Consider the following 20,502-nt stretch of genomic DNA (forward strand, 5'->3'; position numbering starts at 1 on the left):
GTATTTTCAACCAAGGATAAGGACATTTTTCCATTGGCCTTTTTAAAAAAAAAAATCATGGCACCATGGTGTTCCTTGGCTTCCATTTAAAGACTGCTGGGTTTATCCACTTAGAAAAATATTTATTCTAACGTTTGTAGCATTATGCAACTGCCTAGTTTTCCTAAACAATGTTCTTTCTTTCCTTTCTCTTTTTTTTTTTTTTTTTTTTTTAGTTTTGATGTGGCCACAGAATTAAAGAATTCCTGGCATATTAACTCCGCAGTTTCAGTGTTTTTCACGGTCATGTGACCATAGCTGAGTGACAGTACTGAGGAGGCTCAAGTTGCCTTTGAGAGTTTCCTTCAGCCCAGATGAGTGTCCCGAGGCCAGACAGCTTAGCACATCTGTGGCAGATGAGTCCACCATGCTGTTTTCATTGAGCTGGGCTTCTGTACAAACACAGTACCTCAATCGTTTAGGGAAAAAAACCTTTCCTTGAAAAAATCATAAATCCATTTGTCATTAAAACGAAGACTTACCAGCTTTTTTTTTTTTTTTTTTTTTTTTAATTCTTTTTATTGCCACACTAATAAAACTGGTTTTTCTGGAAAGGAAGGATGGAAATGAAACTAACAACTTATTTTAGGACAAATCAGTGCTCAGTGCTCGTTCAAGCTGGATTTTTGCCGTTCATCAGGTGAATCTGTGTTTAACGTGTGTTTTACAAACTGAGAGTCTTGTCTTAAAAGAACATTGAGAATCTTGAATTTCTCCCTTGTGGATTGTACCTGGCACTGTGGAGGAGGAAAAGCACCCTTCGGCAGCCCACCCCTGATCACGGGAGGACGCTGAGGCGGGAGCACCCACAGTCCTGCCCACGCAGTCCTCTGTAACCTGTGACCCAGTCACACTCAAGAAACGTTTGTTCTTAAGAGGCCGCAATTCTTCCACTCGGTGCCTTGTCTTCTTGCAAAGGAGAAATGTACTTTGAACAAGTCCTGTTAACTCTTTGTCACGAAGGGCTTGGTTATCCATCCAGTTCGGGCTTGCTCTCATTATAACGTTCTTCCACTTCTCCTACGGCTGTTTTTGTTCGGCAGATTTCCTGCTCATTAGGATGTCTTCCAGGTCAGGACTCAGGTTGTTTGGCAGCTTGTTAGTCTCGAAGTGAAAGATCTACAGAAGGATAGAAGTTTCCTCACTGAATCTTCAGTGAGCCCACCCCGTCAGACACAGCTTGTACTCCGCAGAGTGGCGTTCCTTCAGTAGCTGCCCTCTGTTTACTTTGAGCCTGACCTCCTACCTGCTCTTACTACTGCCCGCCCATTCGGGCATAATAGCCAGACACTATCTCAGGTGCTGATTCTATATTAAGTTATTTAACCCCTATGAGGTCAATATAGCTATTATTTCCAGTTTACCAGAAGGAAGGGGAGACTCAGGAAGACTAAGACCTTGCCCAAGATCACACAGTCAACAAGCTAGGGAACCAGGATTCAAAACCAAGCAGTCTAGAGTCTTCACAATAAAATGCTCACTTACTTTTCCCGCTATCCCTCCTAATTTCTCTGCATCTCTCTCCTCACTTTCCTGATTCCATGTATATACAATTTATCCTCTCTGCTTAGAAAGCTCTTCCACCTTTTCCTTTAGTTTTATGGCAAATGTTTTCTTAACCTTTCAGGACTTAATCCAGATTGTACCTCATGTGTGCACTCTAAACCAGAGTCCTGTCTGCCCAGAACTTCAATACACTCAGGGTGCTTTCTCCAGCAATGCAGGGTTAATTTAGGTATCAACTGTTTGTGGCGTTCTCCCCCAAGAGGCTGTGAACTCTTAAATAGCAGGTCTTGGTTTTGTTCTTCTTTGGCTACCTGGCACAATGTACATTGTTAGGCTCATAGGGTACGCCCGATGAACTTTTGACAAATGTTCTTTATGTGGTAACTGTGTCTTGTGTTAACTAATTGTCATCCTAAACATCATCTATTAATTGACTATATCAATACCTAACTTATATGATTTTTTTACTATAATCAAATGAAATATTTTATATAAAGGGCCTAATATATTATCTGGGCTTATTGAGCCAGTATTATCTCTCTATAATAATAAATATAGGTGCTTAATCTAGCATTATTTTAGAACACAAATATTTGTTCCTTGCCTGGTATGAGTGATGAGTTATCGAATATGATGATACAGTGAACAAAATTTGACCTCATGGAATGTATATGAAACAGCAAGAAAATTTTAATATTTGACTTTAACAAAAGCCAGAATTTATGGATTGATAATATGGATCGAAATAATGGTTGGATACTAGACTATAAATAAATACATAGATGAGCAGATAATCTCAAGCCTTGCTTAGAGCAAGGAAAGCAACAGTTATGTGATGAAGCATTATGGGAAAGGCAGGTTGTACATGAAGCTGAGCAGGGAAGCCTCCCTGAGTAGGGGACAGTGAACCTGACTGAGGGAAGATGAACCCAGATGTGCAGAGAAGCTGCTAATGAAAAGGAACCAAAATGAAATCACCCATAGTCAGGGGGAGTTTGACCTGTTCTCAGGAGTATTGGAGGGTGGAGTGAGGTGCACAGATGTGATATCAGTTGCTTTTGATATAGGAAGGTCCACATTGATTTCTTCACAGCAGTGAGAGAGGAGACATGTTGAGAGCCAGCTATAGACAATTCCTCCCTGGTCCCCTGTAGTCCTGCAGCTGTGTGTCCCCAGCAGCTCCTTCACTACTCAGGCTCTCCAGGATTAAGCAGCAGCCCTTGCTCTAACGGGAGCCTGTGAGGAATGCCTGTGAGGCAGAACAGCACAACACTGGTGTGTGTGCGGCACCTGAGCGAGACTTCACAGACTTGGAAACAGACTCAAGGCAAACACCACTGTCCTTACCCACGGAAGGCTCACCCCAGTGTACTTCAGTTCCCCAACCTTTAATGTGCCGAGATGTTTAAACTGCCTCCCAACTTTAGACTACAGCTCCTTCATAAGCCATATTGTAGCTCTTGACAGCGTTGCTTGTGGCTGGAATTGTAGGACACTGTGGTCAATGTGGCATGATTCATACATGCTCTAACTGTGCACAGAGCTACCTGCAATTACTAGCCCATGTATTTTTAAATAGCCACTCCTTTCCCAGGAAGGACATATTTAGTACATCAAATAAAATGAGAACTTCCGAAGCAGGCGTGGTTTCGCTGCTGCAGGAGAAGTGGCTCAGGGCTGTGCTTGTGGCTCTTGAGTTTGCTGGCTTTAAAAACTGCACACTTAATGTTGCCTAAAATAAAAGGGATTTTAAGGGTGTTATGCTAAATTTTATACAATAGGAAGGAAATTAATTGGATGCCCTCTTCTTGCATTATAAATAACTATATGAACATAACCTTATGTGTAATAAAAGGCGTACAGCAATACAGAAGGCCAAAAGGAGGGAATGAATCCTCCCAGAAATTTTCAAGAAAACATCAAATAATATGAAAATGATTGTCATTTAAGAGTTTTTTTCTATTTAACTGAAAAAAAATTAATAAAATTCATGTGTTGGGGGTTTATAGCTCATTCAAATGTGTATTTCTACTGTTGCCCAGATTTCACAGATTTCCTGAGAGAGATACCACTGATTTATCAAGATAACTTGTTCAGTACTAGTGAGAGCATGACAACTAAAGCCAGGGCCAGAGGGAGCGGCAGAGAGGGCCTCTTTGCTTCCCGCCATTATTATGCATACCTGGGTTCCAAAAGCTCTGCCTTTCTCCCAGTGCAGGCAGGGAAGAACCTTTGTCGTTCCTGAGCTTTCCCATCCAGTTCAGCCTCCTCCCTCCTCCTTCCTCAGTTTACACCAATTGGGGGGGGGACAATAGAAAGGGGGTGATGCCTGTTTCAAACACATGGGAGAACCCGGGCAGTGGTGGCGCATACCTTTAATCCCAGCACTTGGGAGGCAGAGGCAGGCAGATCTCTGTGAGTTCAAGGCCAGCCTGGTCTACAAAGTGAGTCCAGGACAGCCAAGGCTACACAGAGAAACCCTTTCTCCAAAAAACAAAACAAAACAAAAACAAACAAACAACAACAACAACAACAAAAGCATCACAAACATGTGGGAGATGCACAGTGAAAGAAAGTACCAATGGCGTGACACTTTTGTTGTCTTTACTCATCAAATCCAGGACCTTTCTCCTCAGAGTCTCTGGCTAATCACCTTCTGTTCTGTCAAAATTGGCAACACTCTCCTAGTTGTTTATGTAAAGAGAAAGCCTTTGTCTGAGCATAATGGAGCTCCCTGGCCATGAAACATCATTCACTCTCCTTGTTATATTTACCTTTTCTTTTTATAATTGGATAGTACCTTTTAATTATAAAAATAATAACAAATTGAGTGGAGAATACTGGGTGTACATGAGAGAATGATCTAGCTTATACATGAGTGTGCTGCCATGTTAACCTTCTAAGACTCAGGTAAGCTATTCAGTGATTTCGTCATCACTTACCAAAATGAATATTTATGAATTATTATGGTCTTATTTGTTTATAAAATTCCCCTGTATTACTTTACCCCTTGCTCAATTGTTTGAATCAAATAATCCTTTAGAAGCCACTGGAGGGAATGCCTGGAATTAACATCTGTTTCTCTTGAAAGCAAAATTAATTATCCATCTGTATATCCCTAATAAAAAAAATGTTTGTTCTTTACTTGTCTGAAACACTCTTAGAACTTTGTACAGAACACTCTGCTACCATCCCTGAATTTCTCTCTAAGAAACCAACGTGAATGGTAAATGACTTGCAGTGTATTCATGGGGCTGGGCCGAATGTCTGATAACTCAAGTAAAATTAAGTTTCCATGTAACCTTAACAGGGCTCCCCACGATGACGTCTACAGCACAAATTATCTGTTGACTTCAGGGCTGTTCAACAGCATCTAGGTGTCTGGTGTCCATGTCTTAGCAGAAGAATATGTGCCTTTCTATTAGAAAAATAATGATCTCTAAAATTACTTAAATTTGAGTAGACCAGGAGGGTTCTGCTCAAACTATTGCACTAACCAAGGACAATACAATAGTAAACATTGAACCCCTACTCTGACCTACCCAGTGGACAGGACATTCTCCACAGTTAAGTGGAGAGCAGAGACTGACTCTGACACGAACTCTGGTGCCCCATATTTGACCACCTTCTCTTGGTGGGGAGGCCTGATGGCACTCAAAGAAAGAATAAGCAGGCTACCAAGATGAGACATGATAGCCTTTGACCATATAGTGGGGGAGGAGGTCCCCCTCGGTCTTAGACCTGAGGGGGGGGGGAATAGGGTGAAAGCAGGAGGGAGGGAGAAATGGGAGGATACAAGTGATGGGATAACAACTGAGTTGTAATCTGAATAAATTAATAACATTAAAATTAAATTGAAAAAGAATTCTGATGAGAGTGAAGTGGCACGGTTTTGGAATTGTGGAACCTTGAGATAGCCTAGTATGATATGCTTGTATGGCTCATCTCCCTGTGACATCTAGGGAAAGGTGGGTCACAAGCTGGCAATATAACCCATTCTTTATTATAATTACACCAATAGTTTGTATTTTCTAACCAAGTTTAACTATAAAGTTACTTTTAAAGTCTAAGGACATTTGCTTTGTTTTGTTTTCTCTTCCTTATATGAATTTCTTTCTATCTTTTATTTATGACCTTTTAAGAATTCTGGGCCTGGAGAGATGACTCATGCTTAAGAGCACTGACTGTTTTTCTAGAGGTCCTCAGTTCAATTCCCAGCAACCACATGGTGGTTCACAACCATCTATAATGTGATCTATAAGGTGCACTGTATACATAATAAATAAATAAATCTTTTTAGAAAAGAAATCTGTAGGTCATCATAGAGTCTTCTAGTTGAAGAGTTTTTCCTCAAATGGGAAAGGATGCTTTGCACTGGAATTTTGATGTTTCTTGGTTGTTTGGTTGGTTTGTTGGTTGGTTGTTGCATGGTGATTGGATAGGTAGGTGGATTGGGTGTTGTGTTATTGGTCATAGGATTTTTTTTTTAGACTATCTTACTGTGTGACCCATGTTCACCTCAAAGTTATTAGGTAGCTCAAGCTGGCCTTGAACCCATGACCTTCCTACCCCAGCATCCTAAATTCTGGGATTACAGGCATATGTCCAGCTCAGACTTCACTTTTAAAACACCTCTTTTCTGTAAAGTCATATTTCCTTCAGCTATCTGGTCATTAACATAACACCTAAGTCTTCTTTGGCCAATTCTGAAACTTTCTTGAAGTCTCAGCTGCCTCTTATAGGATGTACTTTCATTTGCATGAACTCTAAGCAGAATCATCTCATCCTCTTGGAGTTCTCATGATTCATATAGAAAGCCATCCCAGAAGTGTAGGCTCACAGAACATACTAAATCAATGCAAGACATAGAGAGAGAAGCAAGGGAAAATAAATAGGACAGGATAATATATTAAGGATAAAGTGAAGTTCTTGTAATAAGAAATAACTACGACACCTACATCCAAAATCCATAATGTGGAGATTTCCCCATAGATAGATAGATAGATAGATAGATAGATAGATAGATAGATAGATAGATGTGATAATAGATATAACTATCTATCTCCTCACTTTTTACTCTTCCTTCTTTCTCTTTCTTTGCCATCACCTTCCTTGCCATTCCAATCTTCTCTCTTCTGCCCTCCCTCTTTTCCTTACTCTAAAAGGGTTTTGCATTTATAATGGTTCCTCAAAATTATTGAGTTCCACTAATGTAAAGAAATTATGGGAGCCAGATGTGGTGGTGCATACTGGTAGGATTTGCTGAAGGAGACAGAGGCAGGAGGATCACAAGGTTGAGGCCAGCCTGAGCTACACATTTTTGAAGACCTGATAGTTCAGTCTTACAGTCAACCTAAGCTATTTAGGGGTTAAGATGTTTTTAGGTCTAGATAGGTCTAGATAGAGGTTTTGAGTTGGCAGAGATGAGAGAGAGGATAGATATTGATCCTCATTCAGAATTTTAAACTCACCAAGACAGGAAGGATGTCTTCTACAAGGTTGCCAAATGCAATTAGCCAAAACACCTTGAATGTAACATTCATATGATTCCTGATTATTTTGTGGTTCTTCTCGCTGTATTAATTTTTCTACTTATGTGTAATGATATAAATGTATATGCCAAAATAAATAAATAAAATCTAACAAAAGAAAGAGAAAGAAAGAAAGAAAGAAAGAAAGAAAGAAATAATGGGAGATAAAATAGTGAGTGTACACAAGGACAAAAGACTCTTAATTCCAGCCATAGGACTTTTCATGAATATGAATTATGTCCTGTAGCTGCCTGCCTTTAAGCACTTGGCATAGTTTATTAATACTTAGGTAAGTCTTTTGTGTTTATGACATTCTACATCTAAGGGGTACCTCTTAAAGGTAGTTAGGTACTGGAGAGATGGCTCCCCAGGTAACAGTACTTGCTGTGCTAGCTGCTCTTGCAAAGTGCCAGAGTTCGCTTCCTAACATCCACATGCAGCAACTCACAACACCCTGCAACTCCAGCTCCAAGACACTGAGCAGCCTCCTCTGACCTCCATGGCTCACATGCACATGTGTATACACACATGCAGACACACATACACATAAAATTTAAAATCTATGTAATAAAGAATGTATTGAATTTTTACAATAAGTAAAAGTATAATAAAAGGTGAAGGTTCTTGAAAATAAGAATCACACCTAATTTATGTGCACATTCCTTCGATGGCTTCCTATGGTATCTTCTTTACAATAGTCGACACTTTAAAAAAAAATCCTTGTTGAGTGTATGGAGGAGCCACTGGACAACATGATTTAGTATCCCAGGAAGACACTAGTAGCAATCCCCTACTACAGGAGAACTTAGCTGCTTTAGTAAGAATCAGTAGAAAAAAAGGGAATTGAGAGCTTTGCTTAAGGAATTTGCATGGCAAAATGAGTTAAGTGCTGCACACTTCTATTCATTAATAATTTTAACATGTCATAACTGAGTATAATTTTAAAATAAGATCTACTAGTGAGAAAGGTGGAGAAAGCCAAAACCCTTCTTGGAGAGACAATGTTTAATTCACTAGAGTTCCCTATTGACAGCTGATTTGCTTATCTACTAAACTGCCCTGTGTTGGGAGTCTGAATAGTTTATATATTCCACCTTTGAAAGTTTTTCACCCATGGATAGGAACTTCCGAGGTCTGCAGTTTATGCACATATGATCTTAATTGAACATATTCAGTGCGTGGAAGGAATTTGTAGAATTCTATTAGATTCTCCCCCCTTGATATTTGTCTTTCAACATTCCATTACATTGTAGCCTAATTGTTTCCAATTGAAGGTTATGTGGGAACGCCTCAACTGCACAGTCCGCTGGATTGAGAAACACAGAATCTTCTCCCATCAGTGTCTAAAATATGCACGTGAACCCAAGCTCAGAAAAATCTGGCAGAGCCCTCACTTTCATTTTAATATTTAACAGTACAGGAAATGTCTAAGGCTCTTAGCATTGCCTGTGGTTAGTTTTGAAGTTGCCACAGTGTGTGTTTCGTATACACTCCCTGTGTTCCTATGTTATTTTGAGTTTCCTTAACTAATATAACTGTTTTCTATTTGTTTAATTTTGGTTTTTGAAATAGGTCTTAAGTATCCCAAGGCTACCCTCAAACTCCACTTTGTCATCAGATGACCTTAAACTCCCAGGCCTCCTCTACCTCCTGAGTCCTGGGGTTATATGTGCACACGACGTACAATAGACAAAACCTTGTTTCTGTAGTGCTGGGCATTAGGCCCCTGCATGCCAGGCAAGCAGTTCACTCACTGAGCTACTTGCTGTGTCGTTTCTTTCTTTGTATGACTTTTTTATTTGGGGAAGATTTCAGACATATATAAAATGTATTTACTGCCCTCTTGTATTGGGGGATGTTTCGCTCATTTAGGAAAGTTTTCATCTCTTTCTCAAAATGCTTCAACTAAGCTATACTTATCCCACGTCACCAAACATTGTGTGATCAGACAAGATTAAGATAGCCCATCCCTGGTTTTTTTTTATTTAAATACTTCATTGAACCAAAGAATATTAAATCTACAAAGGCAACGGATTTCACTGTTGACACACAGGTTGGATAGTCTATATATTAAACTCAAATGTTTTCCTCAGATTATCCGATAACAAATAATGCAATAAATATTTATAGCTTTAAGCATCAGAATTTCCCTGAGCTTTGAAGTTTGTCCAGCAGCTCTTCTCCTGATCATTGCTGTCAGCTTTCTGGCCTTCTAGAAGATTCCACTTCAGGTTGTATTAAGCTGTTCCTTCTTAACTCCGTTGACAACAGTCTTCCTTGCAATCACCCACAGCTTCTTTGTGCAGGTTAGCTCTACCATCACTTCAAACTCACTCCTCAAATGAACAACTTATCAATATTACAAACTTCTGCTGACTTACCAAGACCAAGGAAACCAGTTTAAAAACATTTCCTATACTCAAGAACTTCAACATTTCAAACAGTATTCTTACCAAAAGGCTAAACAATCTTGAACCGCAGTTTGCTGCTATGTGATGTAATTTAGTCACCACAAACAAGGTTAATTCTTCGCTTGGCTGACAGTTGAAAACTTAATTTTATTTCAGCCTTCTTTTAAAAAGTGTGCATACGAGTGTGTGTGTGTGTGTGTGTGTGTGTGTGTGTGTGTGTGTGTGTGTGTGAATTCTGCTATAATAAGACACTCCTTTTCTTAATTTTCTGATTCCCTATCTGGTGCATGCATGTAAAGTTGAAATACGTCCTTGATCCGATATTGCTGGAGTGTATTATATTAGTTATAGATGTTATAGATGGAGTGTACTAGTTATAGATGTTATAGATGGAGTGTACTAGTTATAGATGTTATAGATGGAGTGTACTAGTTAGAGATGTTATAGATGGAGTGTACTAGTTATAGATGTTATAGATGGAGTGTACTAGTTATGATGTTTATAGATGGAGTGTACTAGTTATAGATGTTATAGATGGAGTGTACTAGTTAGAGATGTTATAGATGGAGTGTACTAGTTAGAGATGTTATAGATGGAGTGTACTAGTTATAGATGTTATAGATGGAGTGTACTAGTTATAGATGTTATAGATGGAGTGTACTAGTTATAGATGTTATAGATGGAGTGTACTAGTTATAGATGTTATAGATGGAGTGTACTAGTTATAGATGTTATAGATGGAGTGTTTAGTATAGATGTTATAGATGGAGTGTACTAGTTATAGATGTTATAGATGGAGTGTGCTATGTTATAGAGTTATAGATGGAGTGTGCTAGTTATAGATGTTATAGATGGAGTGTACTAGTTATAGATGTTATAGATGGAGTGTGTTAGTTATAGATGTTATAGAGGAGTGTACTAGTTATAGATGTTATAGATGGAGTGTACTAGTTTATAGATGTTATAGATGGAGTGTACTAGTTATAGATGTTATAGATGGAGTGTACTAGTTATAGATGTTATAGATGGAGTGTACTAGTTATAGATGTTATAGATGGAGTGTACTAGTTATAGATGTTATAGATGGAGTGTGCTAGTTATAGATGTTATAGATGGAGTGTGCTAGTTATAGATGTTATAGATGGAGTGTACTAGTTATAGATGTTATAGATGGAGTGTGCTAGTTATAGATGTTATAGATGGAGTGTGCTAGTTATAGATGTTATAGATGGAGTGTACTAGTTATAGATGTTATAGATGGAGTGTACTAGTTATAGATGTTATAGATGGAGTGTACTAGTTATAGATGTTATAGATGGAGTGTACTAGTTATAGATGTTATAGATGGAGTGTACTAGTTATAGATGTTATAGATGGAGTGTACTAGTTATAGATGTTATAGATGGAGTGTATTAGTTATAGATGTTGCTTTAGTACATAATAAACATGAGAGTTTGTTATTTAATTTGACACACACAAAATAGTACACATTCTGCTGCCTCTAAGTCATGACATTCAAGGTCCACCTTTCATATTTTGATGTGGTAGATATGTTCTCATAATAAAAGACATGAGATTAAAAAACGTCATAGGAAGACCATGTATGTGCTATTTGAAACACCATTCACTCCAATCTGCTGTTCAGCAAGGAGAAGTACTGCCCTCTCTGCCTCTCTGCCATGGTAACTCAGATCTGCTTCTGTAGTACAAGTGAAGCCAAAACCATACATTAGGGAATATAGCTGTGTCCCAATAAAACTTTATTTACATTTACTGAAATGTTAATCTCATATACTCTTCACATTTGAAATTGTTGTCAAGATTTTGATTTCCCATCATTCAGTGTAAAAACTGTGCTCACGCTATAACCTGTACAAGAACAGCAGAAGGCTTGCATTTGGCTTGCAAGTCATACATGGCCAATTTTGATTCAGGACTTGGTTTTAGGGATTTAATATTTGCTTGCTTGTCTTTATTTTCAGGCTACTTTTACTGCATTTTCCAGACTCATGTAATTGAGGAATAGAGAATTCTTTGTGAGGAGTCATTCTTCCATAGGAGTCACTGTGCGCAGTCGAGTACACATTCTTTAAGTTAGAACAGAGCAAAGCATATTGTACACCTTGCTTATATAAATCAAGAGCAACTTGGCATTGCGTTAGTGTTTCTACATGAAGAACCCAAGATCTTATTAACTATACTTAGATAGTTCATGTGGGTGGTGGGGCTTCCAAACCATCCTTTAGTTGTTTCACTCCTATGGGAAAGCATAACTCTCAAACCTGGGCACCACCTCACCAGCTGCCGTTAGAAACGCATTGCTTTCTATATGTACCGAGCCTCTACATTGACGTTCTCCAAATGTCCTAGTTTCCATTTCTTGTCTGTGTTTTTAGGGTGTCACAGGCAGCCCAGGAAGAATAGGACTGGCTGGATCTCCAGGTCCTCGAGGAGGAGAGGGTTCATCGGGCCCTCCAGGAAGCCCTGGTGTTCCAGGCCCAAAGGTAGTTCCCTATTGTTTGTGTCAGGACCCAGTACGTACTGGGTAGGCCACAGATGAACGTGTTTTAATAAAATCTGGCTAACAGTAAAACCACATTAGAAAAAATGGAAAGTATATGGCCTTCATGCATCTGTTCCCTGTGCTGGCGACCAATCACGTGAGTGGTGGGGCTCCCAAACTATCTCTTAATTGTTTCATTCTCGGCTACCAGGGACAACAACTCATTAACCAAGAACTAGAGGCATTTCTAAAATGAACCTTTTTTTAAAAAAAAAAATTATTTCAGGCTCTCTTTCACTCTCTGTCGTCTGTCTTCTACAAGTAGAGAAATGGAATTTGCTGCTAGCATACTTTCTCAAAAACACTTCTTACTCCTCTAAAGTTGGACATAGTAAACAAACCTTTATAAACATTTATAATCAACATGCCTGATAATAGAGCTGGCTGCTGCTCAGATTGGTAAAACTGAAATGATAATCATGGTAAAAATCTGAGTCCATCCCTCAGAAAAGTCTCTCTTTCTGGTGTCCGTCACTGAGTCATCTCTGGAAGACAAGGAAAGCATCACAGTGATTGCTTGGGTACAGAGAGTGTCCTGTCTCCTATAACACATTCTAGATACCACAGCGTCACCGTTTTCTCTGAACACTCCCACATCCATGTCACAGGTTCACCGCTTTCCCTCTTCTTCCGACATGCACACCACCTCACTGGAACTTTCTTTAGTCATGGCTGTATTCTCTGTTTATTATAATAAAATTTTACTTGTGGAAAATGGTGGAAAAGACAAAGACGATGTATTTGGCATCCCCAATGCCTTGTGCTGTTATCAAAAAATGGACATATATATGCATATATATATATATATATATATATATATATATATATTTGTATTTAATCAACGTATTTACAGATTCTGAAGTCAAGCTCACCTCTCTTTGTTTGGTCTGTAGGGTGAACGAGGGCTACCTGGTCAACCTGGAGTTCCAGGTAAAAGAGGTCAGCGTGGAGCTCAAGGTGACCAAGGACGACATGGAGAGCCTGGTCTCAAAGGGCAGCCTGTATGTGTCAATTCTGCAATCACCACACACTTACTCCACAAATCAAGCCACCACTGAGCAGTAACAATCCTCCTTTTTGTTCACCTTGCAGGGAGAACATGGTGACCAAGGTTTGACAGGCTTCCAGGGGTTCCCAGGCCCCAGGGTATGTTTATATATGTTCTGGGAGTCTTAAACTATCGGCAAGAAAGGCAGGTGTTGAAATCATCAATACTTAGTCTATGACCGGAGTTTTCCTTTGATCTTTAAATTTTGTAGTGTTATACCCATGTGTTTGAGGTTTGAAAATGCTAATTTCAAAACCCTTCTAGTTGCTGAACTTGGTGAGGCAGGAGGATTAGAATTCAAGGCAAGCCTGGGATATACAAGACCTTGTCCAAAACCAACCACCAACCAACCAAAGTACAACAACAACAAATAAGGCTGGAGAAATGGCTCATTGAGTGAAACGCTTGTGGTTCTGGTCCCAGAATCCACATCAAAGCTAGTCACAGTAGCTCAGGGTTCTTTAATCCTAGCACCCACTGTGAGAGGGGAAATCGCCCATGGGCCAGCTAGCCTGGCACATACAGCAAGAAAAGCAACGTCACAAGCATGGTGAAAGGTGTTGTCTGTCCTCTAACTCTGCTCTCTCTCTCTCTCTCTCTCTCTCTCTCTCTCTCTCTCTCTCTCTCTCTCTCTCTCTCTCTCTCACACACACACACACACACACACACAAGTTGATAAAACAAAATTTCTACAATCCTATGTCCTATCGATTTTCTTATATAATTGTCTTGTTCCCATTTTAAGAGCTATTTTTGATCATTCTATCTCGGTTGGTACAAGACTCTTCTTCATGTGTAGAGTATTTATAAAAGGCTAAAGCAAGTTTTCTGTTTTCATTGCATCTCTAGGGTCCAGAGGGTGATGCTGGCATTGTTGGAATTGTGGGCCCTAAAGGTCCTATCGGGCAGAGAGTAAGTACAGAGTCATCTTGTCACCCAAAGGCCTCTGCTTCTTTGCTTGTTGTAGGACTTTAAGTTAATATACTTCACATCAATGATAACTTAATAAAGTGATTTTTTTAAGACAAAATGCCATAACACTATTGGAAGCTCCAACGTTTTACAGCTCATCAATCAGTTTGAACAAAGTACCATCATAGACCACCCCCACTCTTTTCAGCCCTTATTTTGAATTGTCATCAGAATAGCAGTAAAGAATGGGCACTGTATCTGTTAACCCTCCCCAGCACCAAAAAAAGCATAAAGCAGTTTTGTGCTGTGCACATGACTACAGCTAGAGTGCAAGCCCCACCCACCCAGAGGGGGTTAGCCTCAGTCCAGAGCACTGAAGACCACACTTGGACGGTTTTTTCCCCAGAACTGAGTTTTCTCTCCTCAGGATCGGGCATGCCAAATAGTGTTATGAGTGGCTGGAAGAGTTCCAAAAGCCAAAGGCTAACAAACTTCATTTAGCAGTTCAGTGCCTCGAGCTGCAAAATGTAATGAAAGCCAATGAGCCAGCCTGGGTCCCGGGCAGTGTTCGTTCATTTTGCCTTCTTACAGTCTTTATTATTCATGCCGTCATGACGAGGGAGGGTCTATAAAGCAGAAAGGAAACAAAACAAAGGCTTTTAAAACATCAGACAGTGATTCGGCTGCAGTCACGGCAACTGCGCAGTTGGCTGCATCTGCTAAGGCTGCTGGGCAGAAGAGAGAGGAAGACAAAACAGTTCAAATGCAGCAGGGAAGACTCTGAAGAGCTTTACAAGCCCAAACCATTGTCTGGGTTAAAGTAGTGAATGAAGTCAGATTCTTAAAATTCTACACCCCTCTCTAACTCCGCCATTGTTTTCACGGTTTCTAAAGAACCAAGGAAAGTGGGTGCTGTTGCTTAAAGTGTGGTATAGGAATGGGCTACTGTAAAGGATAACTGCTGCTTCCCTGAGCTCCTCAGCATCTGGCTTCTGTCCAAAGTGGGGCTGCATGAGGGGGTGGTCTGGGGGAGGCAGGGGGGAGGGGAGGGATCTGTGGGCCAGGGCTAGAGCCTATATCCCTTTGTGGGTCAATCCCTTTTGTCACCCCATTAATCGTACAGTTCATGTAAAGAGCTCGCAAGACTTAGGATAAGAATGTGGGGGAATAAGTAAGAGTTCTGATATGTTAGGATTGAGGTAGGAGATGCTAGTGCCCAGGCTGTGTCTCTTAAGTCATTCAATTCTAATTAAAATCTTCGGAGAGTTGCTGTCACTCCACTTTGCAATTCAGAAAGCTAAGTGTCTGGAAAATATTTCCAAGACCTTGGTATGATAGTGTGACAGCAGGAAAAAAAAAAAAAAAAAAAAAAGCTTCTCTCTCTATCCCATTGATGAGCTACCAAGCTGCTGGACAAAGCTGCGGAGTCAGAATGCACTGTGGGTAAGTAAGTGGCCTCAAGCCTGCTTCCTGCTCCAAAGATCAAGAAATGTTTGGTGGTTAAGCTAGGAAATCAGGACTTTATTGTACTCCATTCCAAAACCACACTTGCATAGACAAAACTACTATCTACCTACCCAGATGGCTGATACTTGCTAGTAAAATCATAGGGCGGGGTTGGGAACACTCAGGAAAACACCCATTGTCATCTTCTCATATCAATCTGCACCTTTCTATTCTTTTAAGAAATTATTTGGGAGACATATCATAATTAATTAGACTAAAGTTTCCTGGACGGCTGTTGGTTCTAGAGGCTAGACTGCATTAAATTAAAATAACAAGTTTCTTGCTTCAACTGTAGATCATTGAAATTTGAGTGCCATCTCTTAAAGTTTGTTATGATTAAAAAGGGATCTCAACGCATTTAGTCTACCAAGCAATTTCTCTTTTTGCAGTCCTATTTATGATTAGAGCTGTAGGACAATGGACCACATTCCATTAGATTGAAATTGACAGTATTATCTCTTACCTCCACATGGTGTAGAAAAAAACCTGTTAGGTATTTATAGTTACATATTTCATCCTAAGTAGGAGCCAGAAAGATAAATTTTCTGTGAATGGGAGCAGAATTTAATAAGGAGAAAAAAAACTCAAATGAGTATTTTATATTCATTCAAAACTGACAGTCTCTGTACACACTGAGGAAGGAGTTCACTAGCTACCCAGCTCACTCAGGGATCTCTCCCTAGGTAACAGGTCATACTCTCAGCATCCTTTGTGTCCAGTTCTGTCATGGCCCTGCCTCACAGAGGAACCTGCAGCTTGGTTGGTCACATAAGACCCCTCTGGTTCCACCCTGTGCTCCCTATCTGCCTTGCTTCATGGAACTCAGGCGCCCGTCCCTCCATCATCTGTACAAAACACCGTTCAAAACTGTGTCCATTATCCCAGCTCCTCTACACTGATCCATCTCATTTGTATGTAATGCTCTTAAAATCCGGCCTAGTACTTCCCATCACAGCAACAGTTTGATTTTGGTTTGGGTTACTTAGAAACAATAATGTACAGCTCCTTGGTAGGGAATACAGCAATATTCCAACGGCATCAAAAACTGTCAACATTGCTACAGTTTCCTCTCTAACGTCCTTTTCTCCTCTGGGGCCCTAGAAGAGAGACAAGAAAGATGGTCGTTCAGTGACATGGATGGGCATCTGAGGTTCTTTTTTCTTTTTTCTTCTTTTTTTTTTTAATTTTTAATTTTAATTTTATTAATTTATTCAGATTACAACTCAATTGTTATCCCATCACTTGTATCCTCCCATTCCTCCCTCCCTCCCACTTTTACCCTCTTCCCCTCCCCTAGGTCTATAACTGAGGAGGACCTGCTCCCCCACTATATGGTCATAGGCTATCAAGTCTCATCTTGGGGTTCTTTTTCTTAGAGTGAAACTGACCGATTCCTTTTCCCCCTCCAGGGAAACACTGGCCCTCTTGGCAGAGAAGGTATAATAGGCCCCACAGGTGGAACTGTAAGTTTGTTACAACACAGCTTTTATTCTTTTGTTGTTAATCTTCTTTCAAAATCTCTAATTCTAGAATACTCCATAAAGAATCAGCCTGTGTATTTGGGAAGCAAAAGTTAAAAAAAAAAAAAAAAAACATTTTACACTCTTTCTTCTGGAAGGCCATTCTCAGGGGGTCACAGCACAGTAGGTTTGCATGGTGGAGACACATTAAGCTTGCGAAAAGCAGAAGAAGCTGACCCAGGGAGAGGGGACAATAGTGCATACAGAAGCAATCGCTAAGCTATAAAAAACGGGACCAATTCCAAAGGAAAGAACACGAAAAGCAAAGTGGGTTCTGATAACCAAGATCTGAGTCTTTGGGACAGTGGCTCTCAGCCTTCTTAATGCTGCGGCCTTTAACCCAGGGCCATGTCATGATGACCTCAACCATGAAATTCTCATTGTTACCTCATAACTGTAATATTGCTACTGTTATGAATCATAACAGCAATGTCTATGTTTTCCGATGGTCTTAGGTGACCCTTGTGAAAGGGTGTTGGACCCCCAAAGGGGTCACAACCTACGGGTTGAAAACCACTGCTTTGGAAGTGCGCACTGTAAAGAGAAAGATGTTGGTAAAATTAGCAAGAAAAGCAGGACAGTGCAAGGGTAGACACGACAGTCTCAAGAAAGAAGTGGTCAATACACTTTCCGAGAAAGCAATCTCAGGGCAGGTCACACTGTAAAGAGTAGGAGCTGTGGACGGATACCGTCTCTCTAACTTATTCTGTAGCCCCTGTGGCTTTTGTTTTGCTTCTTTTCCATGACACCATTTCTCAACTTGTTACAGTAAATGGCTGGAGTAGGCACCATTTCTATTCAATACATGATGTTCATAGAGGCTCATCTGGTCAGTCAGGGAAAAGGCTCAGTGAGGTACACAGTGGATGCTTCACCCATCCCACCCGTGTCCGGAGTGGGCAGAGAGAAAACGTTCTGCCAGTGCTGTAAAAAATGTATCTGTGAAACGAAAGCCAGAAATAAGGCAATGACTGAAACAGTGTCCTGGGGCTTATTACCGCGCCGATGTACACACAGAGAGACACAGCAGGTCAAGACTGGGAAAGCCAAGACTCACTCCCTTTGGGGAGGCCATCTTTTGAATCATTTGAAAGTGTTACGTGCAGATATTTTAAGGTTGAAAAACAGAACATTTCAAGTGTTAAGGGGAGCTCTTTTCTTTGATAAATTTAGAGAATTTGCCACTAAAGTTACTGGAGTTTGTTCAAAAGACATAAAATGTGTAACTCATTCTCTTGGCTTCCAACATCTGCTATTCAGAGCTACATAAAACTGTAGGTGGGAGAGTTCTCATAGTTCAGTGGGTGGTTCTGCAGCACACACTGTTCCTATTAAGGAATGACTGTTCTCCTGTGTCAAAAATGTGAAGTGTTATTGGTCAAGGAAAATGTGATAAAGAAATGTCTCAATTAAACTATCTCACTGTGTTTTGTTTGTACGATAGCTGTTAAAGGTCATTGTGCTATTTGCCATGCACGTCAAATTTCTTTTCAAATTTTTTCCATATTCTGTTTTTTCCATTCTAAGAAGAAAAGTCCATTATAAGAAATAAGCATCTGAAAATCACATGCACACACACACACACACACACACACACACACACACACACACACGTTGCGTGGGAAAATAGGTAGGGATGAGACAATGATGATTTCTTTTCCAAAAAGGAAAACAATAATGAGAGAGCAAAGTCATTGTAATGGAATGCACTCTAGTAAAAAGAAAAAAAGCTGATCAAAATGACAGACCAGAGGGCAGAATTAGATATGCAAGCATATTGTAGCTTAATCATTATCAAAAGATGCTGCAAGTAATATAAAAAAACTTTTTAAATGAAACATTTTAAATTTGTATTTTTAAATCAGGTATACAAAGATTATTCCCAAACACAATAAGAAATTAGTGTGGAGCAGCTAAAAAGCACTTGCCGTGCAAACCTGACAGCCTGAGTTCAGTCCCCAGATCCCACAGGAAGAAGTGGAAGTGCTCACTGCTGAGCCACGCCACCTTAACACATATAATGAATAAAACTAAATGGGGAACAGACAGTGAGAATAAAATAGAACAAAGAAATCACCCTAGAAACAAGGTTTTCAAGAGCTAAGAGAATCAAATATTGGAACTTAGAAGTTGAAAGGATTTTCCTTCTAAATTCATTTGTTTCTGACATGTTTCTGAGTAAAACTGTTACTGCATCAAACAGATGCCCATCCATGTCACTGAACTACCATCTTTCTTCCCTCTCTTTTAGGGACCCAGAGGAGAAAAAGGCTTTAGAGGTGAAACTGTAAGTTTAATAAATAACTATATTTGTGATTACAGCATCCCTTGTCTTTCTGTGATAGTCCCCAGGGAATCAAGGGCTGTGTTAGATTTGCCTACCATGCCCCTGATACTCATGGGCTAAAAATCAAATTACAGTTGGCAAAAAGAAATAACACATATGGTACATTCCAGTGGGATCTGATAAGCCCCAGATGTGTTTAAGAACCTGCCAATCATATTCTCCCCAGATCACTGTGTACAAGAAGAGATGAGTCTTCTCCAGGGCTGAAGCAACAACCCTGCCAGGTCACATGAGGCACACAGGCTATAACCAGCCAGCACTAAGAATGCTGCAAGAGAGAATCAAAGCAGTAGCATGCTTGTGCTATTTTGAGATAGACTCTTGCCATGTTGCCCAGGCTAGCTCCAAATTTTTACTCCTCCTGTCTCCTCTCCTCCTCCTCCCCGCAAGGCCAGGGATGGCAGACATTTATGTATACAAAGCAGCAGTGTGAACTTTGAATATACATAGTAAAAAGAGGCTATATCCAAGAGAAGCAGATGAGAACAGCCACCATTTTCCACAAGTACCATCATTTGGTCAGGTTTTGCCACAAGCACGATTCATGCTGACCAGACTGCACCATCCCCCATGGAGAAACAGTAGGCATGGAGTAATTAGCTAAAAGGGGGAACATAGGAGTATTGGGCATACCCTGCCCCCACCCCGGAACTAACGCTTACTACCCAGGACTGAGTTACAGTACCTGTCACCTGTACCTTAGTTCTTTTCTTCAGGGGCCTCTTATCACAAAGTCTTTTCCTGTATATTCTATCATATAAGTTTCTTTCATAGTGTGTGACTAAACTATGTGACAGAAACAACTTAGGAAGGAAATATCTGATTCAGTCATGGTTTGGGGGCGCACTCAGTCCACAACTGCTTGGCCCTACACACAGGATCAGAGCATCATGTCTTCAGGGACCTGCGATGGAGAATAGCTGTTCACACCATGGCAGACAGGAAACAAAGCTGCAAGTCTTAGCACTCTGCTGGTCTTCTCCCTTTGTTTCCTACCCACTGGCCTCAGCCATACAGGATCAATTGCTCATCTCTGGTAATGCCCTTACAGATAGGCCCAGAGCTGTGTCCGAACTCTTAAATGCCAATATAAGGCAGCCATCACACCTTCCTGAAATA

The 20,502-nt window shown here is 40.3% G+C and overlaps 1 protein-coding gene across 1 annotated transcript in view; it reads left to right on the forward strand.

Moving 5' to 3' along the window:
• The window catches only part of Col24a1 (collagen type XXIV alpha 1 chain), a 266,714-nt gene that overhangs the window by 220,744 nt on the left and 25,468 nt on the right, over window positions 1-20,502 (forward strand). Inside the window, exons 48-53 of the mRNA XM_051165699.1 lie at window positions 11,884-11,991; window positions 12,944-13,051; window positions 13,143-13,196; window positions 13,948-14,010; window positions 16,926-16,979; window positions 19,288-19,323. Coding sequence (XP_051021656.1) covers window positions 11,884-11,991; window positions 12,944-13,051; window positions 13,143-13,196; window positions 13,948-14,010; window positions 16,926-16,979; window positions 19,288-19,323 — 423 coding nt within the window. The remainder of the gene's footprint in view (window positions 1-11,883; window positions 11,992-12,943; window positions 13,052-13,142; window positions 13,197-13,947; window positions 14,011-16,925; window positions 16,980-19,287; window positions 19,324-20,502) is intronic.

This window comes from Acomys russatus, chromosome 23, assembly GCF_903995435.1.
Source record: "Acomys russatus chromosome 23, mAcoRus1.1, whole genome shotgun sequence".
Taxonomy (NCBI): Eukaryota; Metazoa; Chordata; class Mammalia; order Rodentia; family Muridae; genus Acomys; species Acomys russatus.